The 12690-nt window shown below is 40.0% G+C and overlaps 1 protein-coding gene across 1 annotated transcript in view; it reads right to left on the reverse strand.

The window, feature by feature from the left end:
• The window catches only part of SASH1 (SAM and SH3 domain containing 1), a 232954-nt gene extending 232141 nt beyond the window's left edge, over window positions 1-813 (reverse strand). Inside the window, exon 1 of the mRNA XM_036765879.1 lies at window positions 202-813. Within this exon, the coding sequence (XP_036621774.1) occupies window positions 202-309 (108 nt within the window). The 5' untranslated portion in view covers window positions 310-813. The remainder of the gene's footprint in view (window positions 1-201) is intronic.
• Between the last annotated feature and the right edge of the window lie 11877 nt (window positions 814-12690).

Below are 12690 nucleotides of genomic sequence, written 5' to 3' on the forward strand. Positions count from 1 at the left end.
TGGGGGACTGAAACCCGATTCCCAAGTGTACTTAACCCCCAGGCAACAGATCGACTTTTATAAACATAACAAGGCAATGTCTACACTCCGAATAAGGATGACGGAGAGGATTAAGCTGGGGTAGCACTTTCACAGACGTGCTCCGATCCGACCTCAAAGGTCTTCGGCCATCCTTCCTCTCTAGTTCCCCAGGTAACTCACCAGTATCCCCATGACATCTGTCCAGAGCTTGGAGAAAGCGTCAGACATGATGCTGTCTGGCTCTGCTTCTGCCTCTGGCTCGGGACATGCGGCTTGATCCTGCTCCATGGCTGTCCCCTCTACCTCACCCGAGTTTCACTACAGCCACTGATGGGTGGCGATGCGCCTGCCCTCCACCACACAACTCCAACAGTAAACACTTGTCCAGCCCGACCGAGCTGTTTCACCATGCCTTCCTCCTAGTCACCAGTGTGGGATACAAACAGCTTCCCCAGTGCATGCCTCAAGGGGGAAGAGGGGGCGGAGGCAGCGTCCTCCTGGCCAGATCCGATGCCAAAGTCTCTCTTAGGAGCTCCAGCTCTCCCCTCGCTCCCGTCCGTCCCGGTGCACAGCTCTGCCCGGCACCAGCCAGGACTGGAGCGCAGACTTGCCTTTCCAAACTTTCCTGCAGGAGCTCCAGCCAGCCCCAGGGGAGCTGAAGGCTCAGCTCGGTCACACCACTGAGCGTCCCAATGGGGATTCCCTCCAGCACCTACGCAATCCGACGGATGAAGAAGGCGTTTCTCCCAGGGCCAGCTAACAGACAGAGCCCTCTCCAGCCCTCGCCTCTTCTCTTCCGCTTGTCCAGCCAGCCCCGGCCCCCCAGGAGTCGGCCCACTCTGGTTCAAGTTTGCAGGCAAACCCCAGGCCCCCTCTGTCCCGAATGAGCTCTTCCAGTTTCACATGACTGCTCACTCAGTCTGTCTGCCCCCCCCACCCCCCAAGCGTAAGAAAGCTTTTTAGCAACAAAAGGTGCTCTGATGTCAGGCTCTTCGCATGGAAATGAGCCACGGAAAGGGAGAACAAACCGCCTGTTGAAAGAGCGGCCCCGTGGAGCTGCAGGCGCCAAGGCTGCTGCTGCTGGGCTGCCCTCAACTTCCCAAGCCTGCTCTTCTCTGGGGGAGGAGGGGGGAACCTGCTTCTCTCATCTGCTTGCTGGGACCTGGGGAAAGTTAATCTTTAAACTAGTCCTGCCCGCGGACTTGACCAAGGCTTCAAGTGTCTTAGTACTCCCCCACCTTTCCGCCGCGGAGCCCAACTACTTGAAGTTCAGCCCTGCCCTTCTTGGGCAAGACTTGGGAATAAAAACAAGTGGGGAAAGCTTGGGCACGAGCCCTTCATTTTCTTTCGTAGTGGCGTTGCCCTTTGGGTTGTTGCCCCCTCGCCACCCAGGCCTCCACCACTACGTCTCCAAACCCCTAACTCCAGGGGGCTAGGGAGTTTGAGATATTTGTGATGTCTTTACATTAAGTAGGGGTAGGACCGGGCTAGTTTTAAGACCACGTGTTATGATGGAAACAGTCTACAAACACACCTGTACCAGTTTCCCGAAGGGGGAGGATTCGTGACTGATTGGTTTTTGCCAGGGAGACGCCCTAGAGAAAGATTCATTTCTTCGTGATTCTTTCAAAAATAAAATGAATTTAGGGCCTTTAGCTGGGCTGCCAAGAATATTACCATTGATGCTGAGGATCAATTCAATTTAATAAGCACTTATTTTGCGCCCCATGCAATGCTAAGCTTTGGGGACTCGATAAGAAAACATCTCTGCCCTCAAGGAATGTACACTCTACTGACAGGCTACAACCTGTAAGCAAGTAAGTAAATGTAATTTCAAGAAGGGGGAAAAAACCCCCAACAACTGGGAGAATCAGGAAAGAACTCATAAGAAGTCACACACGAGCTGGGCTTTGATAAAAGTTAGGGATGCTACTAGCAGGGGGAGATGAGGAGGGAATGTTATCTGAGCAAGAGGAACCATTTATGCAAAGATATGAAGGTTGGGGATGGAAAGCCACATGTGCAGAACAATTAGCAAAATCTCAGTTCAGTCAGTTCTTACTGTGTGGAGATAACAGTGCTAGGCCCTGACAGTACAAATAAAAAAGTGAGACAGTCTCTTTCTTCTAAAACCTTACATTCTGCAACAAAACCTAATCATTCTCCCCAATCTCACAGTATGTTTGTGAAAATATATGAAAACATTTAAGCATAATCTAGGGGAAGGAAAAGTATTGTAGGTGCATTAGGAAAGTGAAAAAAAAGTACAAAAAAAATGTGAATTCTCCCCCTAGTGAGGCAAAAGATCAAGGAAGACTTCTGGAAGGAGGTGGCCTATGAGTCAAGCTTTTGAAAATAGTTAAGAATTTGATAAATAAGTAGAGAGAGGACATTTCAGACACATAGGACTGCTTGAGCAAAGGAAAGAAAGTAGTAAGTTCAGGACCTTTAGGATAGGGAGAGTCCAATTTTGCCAGATTGCATAAGTATAAAGACGTTGTAGAGTGAGATAAGGCTAAAAGCTAAGGTGCAATAAGATCGTAGTGGGCTTTGAATGCAGATAAAGAGTTGGAACTTTACAATTAAGAAAATATAATTGTCAGAAGTGCAGCTTTAACAGCAGTACTCTCTTAGTTCAGTTTTGAGAAGTTGAGATGAACTGAAGCACTGGCAAATCATTGAACACTGAACACCAAGAGGTTTATTTTATCCAACACATCAAGGTATGCTACAAGAATAAGGAGGTACTTAGCTTTTATATATGCAACTCCCTTCCCTCCCTCACTGTGGAAAAGCATCTGAACAGCATGGCAAAATAAAGTGATATTTTTTGGAGGCTTCAGAAATCTGCCACGTCTGAAGGACATAATCTCCATGTGGCTGGGACTTTTTATGTCCTTACATGACCAGGAAGCTGAATCGGGGAAGCCAGGGCGAGTCAGGTCCCAAGGGCAAGTTTGTCCTGGGCCTACCCCATAATGGCTTAGGGTAAGGGGAGAATGAATCTAAGTCAAGGAAGCCAGAGCCAATCAGGTCCTGAAAACAGCTTGGTTTACTTTCAGGTGAAGCCTCCCCATTATGTGGGAGGGAGAAAAGAAGCTCTGGAAACACTGGTCCTATCATTATTATTAGTGGCAAAGTAGTAAAGATCTACTAGTGGCCATTCTACTATTTAAATGCTTATAGGGCTTTCACTGGACAGTACTCCTGACATAGACTTTAAAGATTCAGGTAGGAAGGAGTGAAAATGTTTGGTTCACTTTTTTCCTTTAGCATGCCTCCTTCCATGCTTGACTTAAAAATAAAGAATGAAAAAGTATACACTAAATTTCTTTAGTGGAGTATTGGTTTTCCAGACGGCCTATCAAAATAACTATCTTTCCATAACCACTGTAAGAAAGTATCAAATGTAGATTTAAAAAAAATATTTTCTAAACTTATAGCAATATATTGAAGGGCTTTTATTTTTTGCCTCAGTAGCAATAGCTGGCAGAAAGATAAGGTCTTATATTTTGGAGTAGAAGAGAAGTAGAAATATTTTCCATTCCAAACCCTAGCACAGTACCTTGTATATGATAATAATAATAGCTAGCATTTATATACAGTTTAGGATTTGCAAGGCGTTTTGAAATACATCATTTTACATTTCATAAATGTTTATGCTTGCCATAGTGCATAAAGTTGGCCTTGAAGCTAAGAAGGCCTGGGTTCCAGTCCTACCTGATACATATTAGCTTTATAACTCTGAGCAAGGGTCTTAAGCAGGGGATTTGTTCTGTGAAGTTTGAATTCAAAGAGCCACACTTGAGGACCTAGAAGGCCACGTGTGGCCTTGAGGCTGCAGGTTCCTCACTCCTGGTTATTCACTTGCCTCCTGGTAATTCTCTAAGATTCTAAGTGGCAGAGCATTTGTTACTCTTTTTTCGTAGGTTGTATTGTTGATACAATTTGAAGATGTTCCCATCCATTAATAGACCCATTTGACTTGAGTCACATAAGCCCATGGTGGGAGGAGCTTGCCAAAGGAATGGAGCAGGAAGGGTGGAGCAAAACTTAGAGGAAGTGAGTCAGAGCTGGGACAGAGAGATACACAGAGCAGCAACTAGCATGAGTGAGAGAGGGAGTGATTTTGCCCTTGTTGGTGAGAACGTCCTAACAGAGGGAAGGCTTGGGGATGGCAATGTCCCCTGCATTGCTAATGTGCATAGATTTCTTTGTTGCTAGGATAGATTTGGCTTTCTGGTGTTGGGATTTGGCTTCCTGGTATTTGAATAAATGGTTTGGTTGTGCCTTCAATGAAGAGAGTCTGTTATATTTTGCAATTCAGAACTACGCCGGCATATTCATAGCAGCCAGAGGCACTGTTAGTATAGCATTAGTGCTACATAAGTAAAGTTCCTTCTACCAATACAAATCACAGTTATGATCCAAAATGTTCCAAGGAGAAAAAATAATATTTGCTCTCAAGGAGCTTAAATTCTACTGGAGGAAACACAATTTATGTGGAAAACAATTAGAAAATATCTACAAAATTATTTGTAGAATGAGGATATTAAGGAAGTGGAGAGAAGGGGGTGGGATCAGCACAAGCTTCTGACTGGGGTGGGGGGAGTAGGGACACTTAAGCTGGGCTTTGAAGGAACCTAGGGATTTCATGAGGTAGAGATGAGGAGGAAATGTATTCCAGGAATGAGCAATAGCCTGGCCAAAGGCAAAAATGGGAAACAAAATGTAGAAGAAATGGCAATTAAAACAGTTTGACTTCAAAGATGAAGCATTATAGGTATAGTAATACCACACTATAAGCTAGGCACCACAGTCTGGCTCTGGAGTACTAAACTGGGATTTGGAAATCCTCAACCTTAAATTTTGTATCTGTTTCTTACTGACCTTTTATGTGACCTCAGGCAAAAGACTTGGCCTTTCTATTCTCCAGTTTCCCCATCTAGGTGATGAGGCAAGATCAAGTAATTCCCTCCTACCTCCTTAGAGGTGCTATAATGTATGGGGGTCATCACAAGATCATTCCATTTTAACACATTAACCAGCATTGTAGCAAGAAGAAAAGTATGGAGGGACTATCCATTAAACGTGTTCTTGACCTGTGATCTAGGATCACCTAATCACTAATGAGGTAGTATAACTATATACAATTTCAAAATACTAATGTCTATGGGGTTATTATCTGAAATATAAATGTGGTCCTTTCCACACTGGCTACATGAATAAGCTAGTCGGCTGTTCTTAATTATCACTCCTCTCTCTTTACTCATGGATTGCATGATGTTTTAACTCCAGTGAATCATCTTGTCTCTGCTACATGTAATATTTATTTGTCTCTCCATAGTTAATGTCAACTTGCCACTTCTTGAAGGTTTTCTATCCTCCTGGATCTGTAAGAACCTTGAAGGCAAGAACTATGTGTTAATCATCTTTGATTCCCCAAAATAAAACACAATGACTTATTTATAGAATGATTGAGAGTCTTTATGGATTTTTGTTCCCATATGATTATAATAATAAAATACAGAAGCACAGAATAATACTGTTAGAATTGGGAAGCACCTTAGGTTTTGTCTAGTGAAAAAATTGTGACTTTTCCATAAAAGGGGTTACCCTCTCATTTTATAGCAGAAGAAAACAAAGTGTAAAGCATTTAAGTGACTTTAAAAACCACATTTTCTTTATGTTCAAAATGTCTAGTCCTTAGTATCTAATACTAATAATAATTCTGAACTTCAAAAGCTCCATGATTTCACTGATATTAGTATTTACTCCAAAGTGCAGATGATTACCCATCCATCATTTCTCATTCTATAATTCTTGTCTGTGTCCTACCATAAATCTTTGAAATGAGAAGGAAAAGCTCCAGTCCTTCTTCTAGGTCTGTTAACATTACCTGGATATCAGTACAGTGTATATGTTAATCTCCTGATATATGACTGCCCTTCCTACTTCAGTAGGCACCATCTCTTAGGTGATATTTTGCAGTCTATTTGTTTTTAATCATTTTATTATGAGCTTGACAGTCAAACACGGGCATTTAATGTACAAAAGACAAAAAGAGAATTGACTATTAAAACTGTGAATCTACCATATGTGGCTAGTTTTCTAAAGTATATACAAAATTGAAATACCATATTGCCCTTCTGAACAACCTTCTGCTCTCTTCTTTATTTTTAAAAATTGTTTTGGTGATAATCTTTTCATTCTTTTCTTCTTTTTTTTCCTGCAACCTATTTACCCTTACAATATTGATTCTTAAGAGATGGTGATTTCCATGATGTGCAAATTTGTTGTTGTTGTTGCTATATACTTCCCAAGATCTACTAAATAATAAGAATAAAAAGAATTCACATATTATATTATGGTTTGGTTTATAAAGTACCTTTCTCAAATAACCTCGATGGATTTTTGAGGTGTTGAAGTGAGTGGTACAACTATCACTAGCTCATGTTGTAAATAAAGAAAATTGAAGCATTGAGAAATCTAGTCATAAAGGTAATTTCAAGGCTGGTTTTTTAACTCAGGTTTTCTGATTCTAAAGTCATTACTCCTTCCATTATACCACTAGCTAAAAAGGCTTAAAACTTCACTAAGACTTTCAGAACAGCCTCTGTGTATGAATTAAATGAATGTGTACATATTAGAACTGGACAATAAACAAATAAAATCTCAGCTAATTTCCACATTAAAAATAATTAATTTTATAAATCAGATGTCTGCATATAGTACTATTGGAATTAACTAAGGCCTGGTGTCTTAACTGTTTATGATTGCATATGAAAATATTGACGCAGCAGCCCTCCAGGCTAAAAAAATCTAAAAGGTATGAAATTTTAACGTACTTATAGAATTTCAAAGGTATCTTTTGCTGACAAACATGAGTGATTGTAATAAGCAGATGACAAATCAAAACAAACATGATTAGTGATGACAACAGAAGTATAAATAATACTCAAATTAATACCTTTGATGAAAGAAAAAACCGCACCATCTTAAAACAAATTCCGCTATAAAATGAGTAACGTTATAGTGAAGTAATTGCCAGTATAGGTAACATGACATATTGTGGCCTAATGTTAATAAGCAGGATTCAACCTTTTAATAAACTGATTAATTAGTATTGTTACATTTTTATTATCAACTGAAAGCAGTTGTTTAAAAGTAGATGCCATTGATTGAGGAATGGATAAACATACTGTGGCACACAAATATAATAGCATATTCCTTCAGGGTAAGAAACAATGAATACGAAAAATTCAGAGAACCATGGGAAGATTTTTATGAGCTAATGTAGAGTGAAGCAGAAAAATAGCATACACAGTGACTACAGTAACATAAACAGAAAGATCAAAACAAAACTGAACACTGTATAATTATGATCACAGGCTTGGAAAGAGTTAAGAAAGTCCATCTCCCTCTCTTCTTTGTAGAGTTGGGGGACTATGGGTATAGAACAATGCATATACTGTCATAGTTACTGTATTGGTTGGTTTTACTAATCTCCCCCCCCCCCCCCCCCCCCCCCCCCCCCCCGCTCCCCCTCCTCCTCTCTCTTACAATCTCTCTCCTCCTCTCCTCAGTCTCTCCCCTCTCTCCTTTAGCTCTTTCTCTATCTCTTTTGTTTGAATAGATGACTAGGTGGGGGGAGGGATACATTTAGAAGTGAAGATAATTTTTAAACAAAGGATATCAGTAAAATAAGATTTTTAAACATAAAACTTAAATACTTTTAATAGGATGTATTTGTTTAAAATAAGGTCACTGGGATTGTTCAAAAATATTTTTAAAATTGCCAAGGTCCTAGAATGAACCTGTTAAAAACTGGAAACTAGAGGTTAGATTCTAGTAGAGTGGAGCGCTTACTTAGGCAGTACTTATGGCCCTATTCCTTGTAATTTTTACCAAGAACAAAAAGTAAAGGACAAGCAAGAATCCAAGAATCTAAGGATAAGGGGGAAATAATTTGCAGTTGATACTATTTTGCTGATGTCCCCCTAGTGTTATTAGCAATATATTAGTCTCATAATCCTGAAGTCCTGAATCCATGCCTCAGAAGACATCTCAACTTGTTAGGAGGCAGATGTGGTACATTAGAAAGAGATTTAAATTTGGAGACTTAAGATTTGGATTAGAATCTCAGCTCTGTCCCCTATGCTATATTAAATATGTGCTTAGAGGAGTCAATTAACCACTCTGACAGGAACTTCTTCATAAGCTCACAGATCTGGAGCTGAAATGGAATTTAGAAGAGGAAACCACAACTCAGAGACATTAAATTATTTGCCCAGGGCTCATAAGGCAAGTAAGCATCTGAGGTAGGATTCAAACCCAGTTCTTCCTCAATTCAAGTCCAAGTGCTCTAAATAGGACACTGTAATGTGAATGGAATAGGAAGATCTTCCCTGTCCATGAATAGGCTTGCTACGTTGTGCTCTGGCTCAGCTCACAGCTGTGACACATCTTGAATCATCTAGAGCTTATTGGGGGAGCAAGCTTGCTAAGGAGAGGCTTGCTTGTAGGAAGGCTTCCACACCTTTTGCTAATTTCTAATTAGGCACTGAGTCAAGAGGGTTGTGATGCCATCTGGCTCTGAGAAGTGTGTGTGTGTGTGTGTGTATAGATATATATATACATATCTATACACACACACACACATACACACTCTGAGTTGATATTTCGCTTTGGGGGTTTGCTTATGAGAAGAATCTTGTGATTCCCTGGTTGAGACTCTGAGTAGCTGTATGTTCAGAGGTCTCTGACTGCTCAGATGTAAAGGCTCTCTCGATCTAGTGGTGTATGTAAAGTGTATGGCAATATTGCTTTGGTTCAGGCAATTAAGAGCCGTGTCTATTGGTCTTTATGCTAATTTCTCTGCTTGCATTTCCTCTACTTGTATTTTCTCTGACATTCAGGGTGCTGACTTTTCCCCTGAACTAGTGAATACAATTAAAAGTAGGATTGTTAACCCCTTTTTGAGCAGTCTTTCCTAGAAAAGCAAACCTAAGAACCTGTGCTAGCAGCCATCCTGGGTGTGCAGTGTGGTTGCCGTTACACACACCACACTGCCTTATCCATAAAATGGGCATAATGAATCCTACCTCTCTCAAGAGACTACCAGCTCCTTGAGGACAGGGACTATTTTCTTTTGTTTTTCTTTTTGTCTTTGTATTCCAGTGTCTGCCAGATAATAGGTGCTTAGTAAATGCTTGTTGATTTGCAAGCTATAACATACTACATAAAATATTAGCTATTACTGTTGCCCAGCTAGAAAAACTATGGTTACCTCAAAATAAGACACTTAGGTCAAGCTGGCTAGAATAAATAAACTTAATAAATAAGATAAAATAGGGGGAGGGAACTAAACTAGTACACACTTTAAAGAGTGCCTTGATAAACAAAAAAAAAAAGGTGGTGTTCATATGACTGAATGAACTCCAAATTATATATAAAAGATTTTTTGAGACAATAAGCAATTAAGTAAGGACAACAAAACAGCTATGAAAATTTCATAACTCTTTAAAACATAATAGTCTTTTAAAAATCATGCTTTAAGGAAAAAAAAAGGCATCAACATACTTTTTCTTTATTTTAACTAATAACATATGCCCAGGTAGGAAAAAAAAAACCAAAACATGGAGTCTAATTTGTTTTTGAAATATTGCATGTGTACCTTTCTTAGACTGAGCAATGAAAACAGGTACCCATTCCATTCTTTCTTGGAGTCAGTTCCTTCCAGAAAGACCCAAAATGGGAGGAGGAATGTAACCCACAGTGCCTTGAGGGATGCAAGTACCCAGAAAGCCTGGAATGTTCGTACTTTTTCATGGCTCTCTTAAAAGCAAACAAGCCTAATTTCTAGCATAATTAACCCCTGAATTTAGGAGTAAGGATGATGGAGATAGAAAGAGAATGAGGGGTAAAAATGAGGATGTAGGGTTAGGCAGGGGGTGGAGAACCTGGGGCCTCAAGGCCACATGTGGCCCTCTAGGTAGGACCTCAAGTGCGGCCCTTTGACTGAATCCAAACTTCACAGAACAAATCCCCTTAATAAAAAGATTTGTTCAGTAAAACTTGGACTCAGTCAAAAGGCGGCACCCAAGGATCCAGAAGGCCACATGTGGTCTTGAGACCACAGGTTCCCCACCCCTGGTTTAGAGGAAAAGTGAAGAGTTACTGCCTGGGGTGGAACAAGACTGGGGGAAGAAAGGCAATGTGCTCTCCTACCCTTTCCTATCTGGGAATTAACTGACTCAGAGAATTCCAGGTAAGGTTTCTTGGATCTTAAGGGAATGATATAAGCCCTTAGAAGCTATCCTAAACTGAGAAAATATTGTGGTTTTGCATGGAAATTCTTTCATCAGGCGTGAAAACATCACAGCTACATATTTTTAAATTTCATACAACAATTTGAGAGGCAATGTGGAGTAGTGGGTAGAGAACTGGACTCAGAGTCAGGAATACCATGATTCCAACTCTGCCTCTGACACAAGCTGGCTGCGTGACCCTGGTCTATTCACTTAACCAATCATTGTTCTAGGTCTTAGAGTCTAGGTGATTCTCTAAATTGCAGATAAGGTGCTGACCTGCATCGATAGAAGGTAGCAAGGCCCTCACATGTGGAGACTGTCAAGACTTTAAAGGTCTCTACATTGCAGAGAAGGTGATGATCTGAATTAATAGAGGGAGTTTCACATACCAATGAAATCACAGATTTTCATTCCAGGCCTCCTCCTCCTCCTTCTCTGTCTTCCCCTTCCCCCTCCCCTTCCCCTTCCCCTTTCCCTTTCCCTTCCTTCTCCTCCTCCTCCATCATCATCCTCATCATCATCACTTAACATTTATATGAAACTTTAAAGTTTGCAAAGTGCTTGTGACATATATTATCTCATTTGATCCTCAAAACTACCTGGGAGACAGATGTTATTAGTATTCCCATGTTAATACCTGAGGGAACTGGTCATACGTTAACTAACTTGCCTAGGATCACATAGGTGTCAAGTAAGTAAGAACTCCTATCTCAGATGCTAATTAGTTATGTGACCCTGGGCAAGTCACTTAACTTCTCTCTGACTCAGTTTCTCCTTATGTAAATAGATTAATAATATGCTTATCTCACACAATCCTGGTCAGAATCAAATGAGATAATATATGCAAAATTTCTTACATATCTTAAAGCATTATTTACATATTATTAGTAGATACACAGAAGAATTTTCAATGATCACTCTAGAAAATTACAGTAATAAACTTATAAATACATAAAATGATGCAGATGCATCCATAAATTTGAAATGCTCTCAAGGAAGGCCAAGAAAGTTTTGGTTAATGAAGAGTTTTATCTGTTTATTCCTTTATTTATTTTAAATGATGAATAATAAATTCTAGCATCTGACTCAATCTTTAAGGAAAAAAGATACAAAGATCGTACTGGCCATTGTAATATTTTGGGAAAGATAAATATCTACTCATTCAAAGAAAGGAAATGGTAACATCCTCAAGTTCCCTGAACAAAGACCTTGACACTTAATTATTCTTCACACTTCCTGAGGGTAGCATTGGGTATTTTCTGCATTCTGAGCAGTGCTCGGTGTGGCTAGTGAATGTAAGAGACATAATGATCCTTCACAACATCCTGCATTCTCTCCTTTCCATCTCTCTATTGGAAGATTTAATATTTTCAAGTCATGTGAAAGCATGATTTTTGCAGAAGTGAAATTCTCCCTTTGGACACTTCTAACCTATTGAGCTGACCATTCCTATTCTTCCAAAAAAAATCCTAGGGACGTATTATCTTTCTCCTTATGTCATTTAACTCCTCCCTTTTCACCTTTTTAAGCAACTCTCTTCTTTCAGTCATTTTAGGCAATTTTTTTTCCATGATGCTTTTTAAAATTGCTAATTTCCTGTGACATACACACATAGGCAAACACAAAGACACAGTTATCTAGGTTTTTCAGAGCTGTCATTATACAATTGGAGACAAAAATAAATGAACTCTGTATAGAACTCATCAAGAGAGGTGGTGCCATGAGAACAACACAATAAGACTCTCACATGTGGAGACAGGACTTGAAGGGTTCTTAGCCTCATCCCAAAATAGTTGTAGGAATGACCTAGCAGAGCAACTGCTGCTTAAGGAAGGACTAAACAATGTGCTACATAATCAAGTGGCATATGTTAGGTTTGAGGTCACAAAAGAGGGAAAAAATGAAAGTAAGTTATTTGGGCCACTTTACCCTTATCCCACTGTGAAATAAAGTAAACACAATCATTTGAAAAGAAACAAAAACAAATAATGGACTCTCTAACCAGGGGAAAACAAACAAATAGACCTCATACCCCAATTCCTCAATAGTTCAGGAATGAGACAATTAGGTACCCCTTTTTATCTAGTAAAGATTCTGGGGGTGGGGGGGGAAAGATCAGATGATGTTGATCTCAACTCTAACAAGGGACCTTCACAAAGGTCTCTTGTCCTAGAAATGAGGTCATTTGGACAGTCTAGTCCATTAAGAAAAAGCTTATTTTGCTTACAAGGGTCACCTATTAGGGCAGGAAATCGGTCTTTCAACTAGTGAACTAACATCTGGCCTGAGTCTACTAGACTGAAATGTCAATTTCCTGATCTAATGGGAGACACATGAAAGGAAAAAAGAATTTAAA

Source organism: Trichosurus vulpecula, chromosome 7 (assembly GCF_011100635.1).
Source record: "Trichosurus vulpecula isolate mTriVul1 chromosome 7, mTriVul1.pri, whole genome shotgun sequence".
Lineage (NCBI taxonomy): Eukaryota > Metazoa > Chordata > Mammalia > Diprotodontia > Phalangeridae > Trichosurus > Trichosurus vulpecula.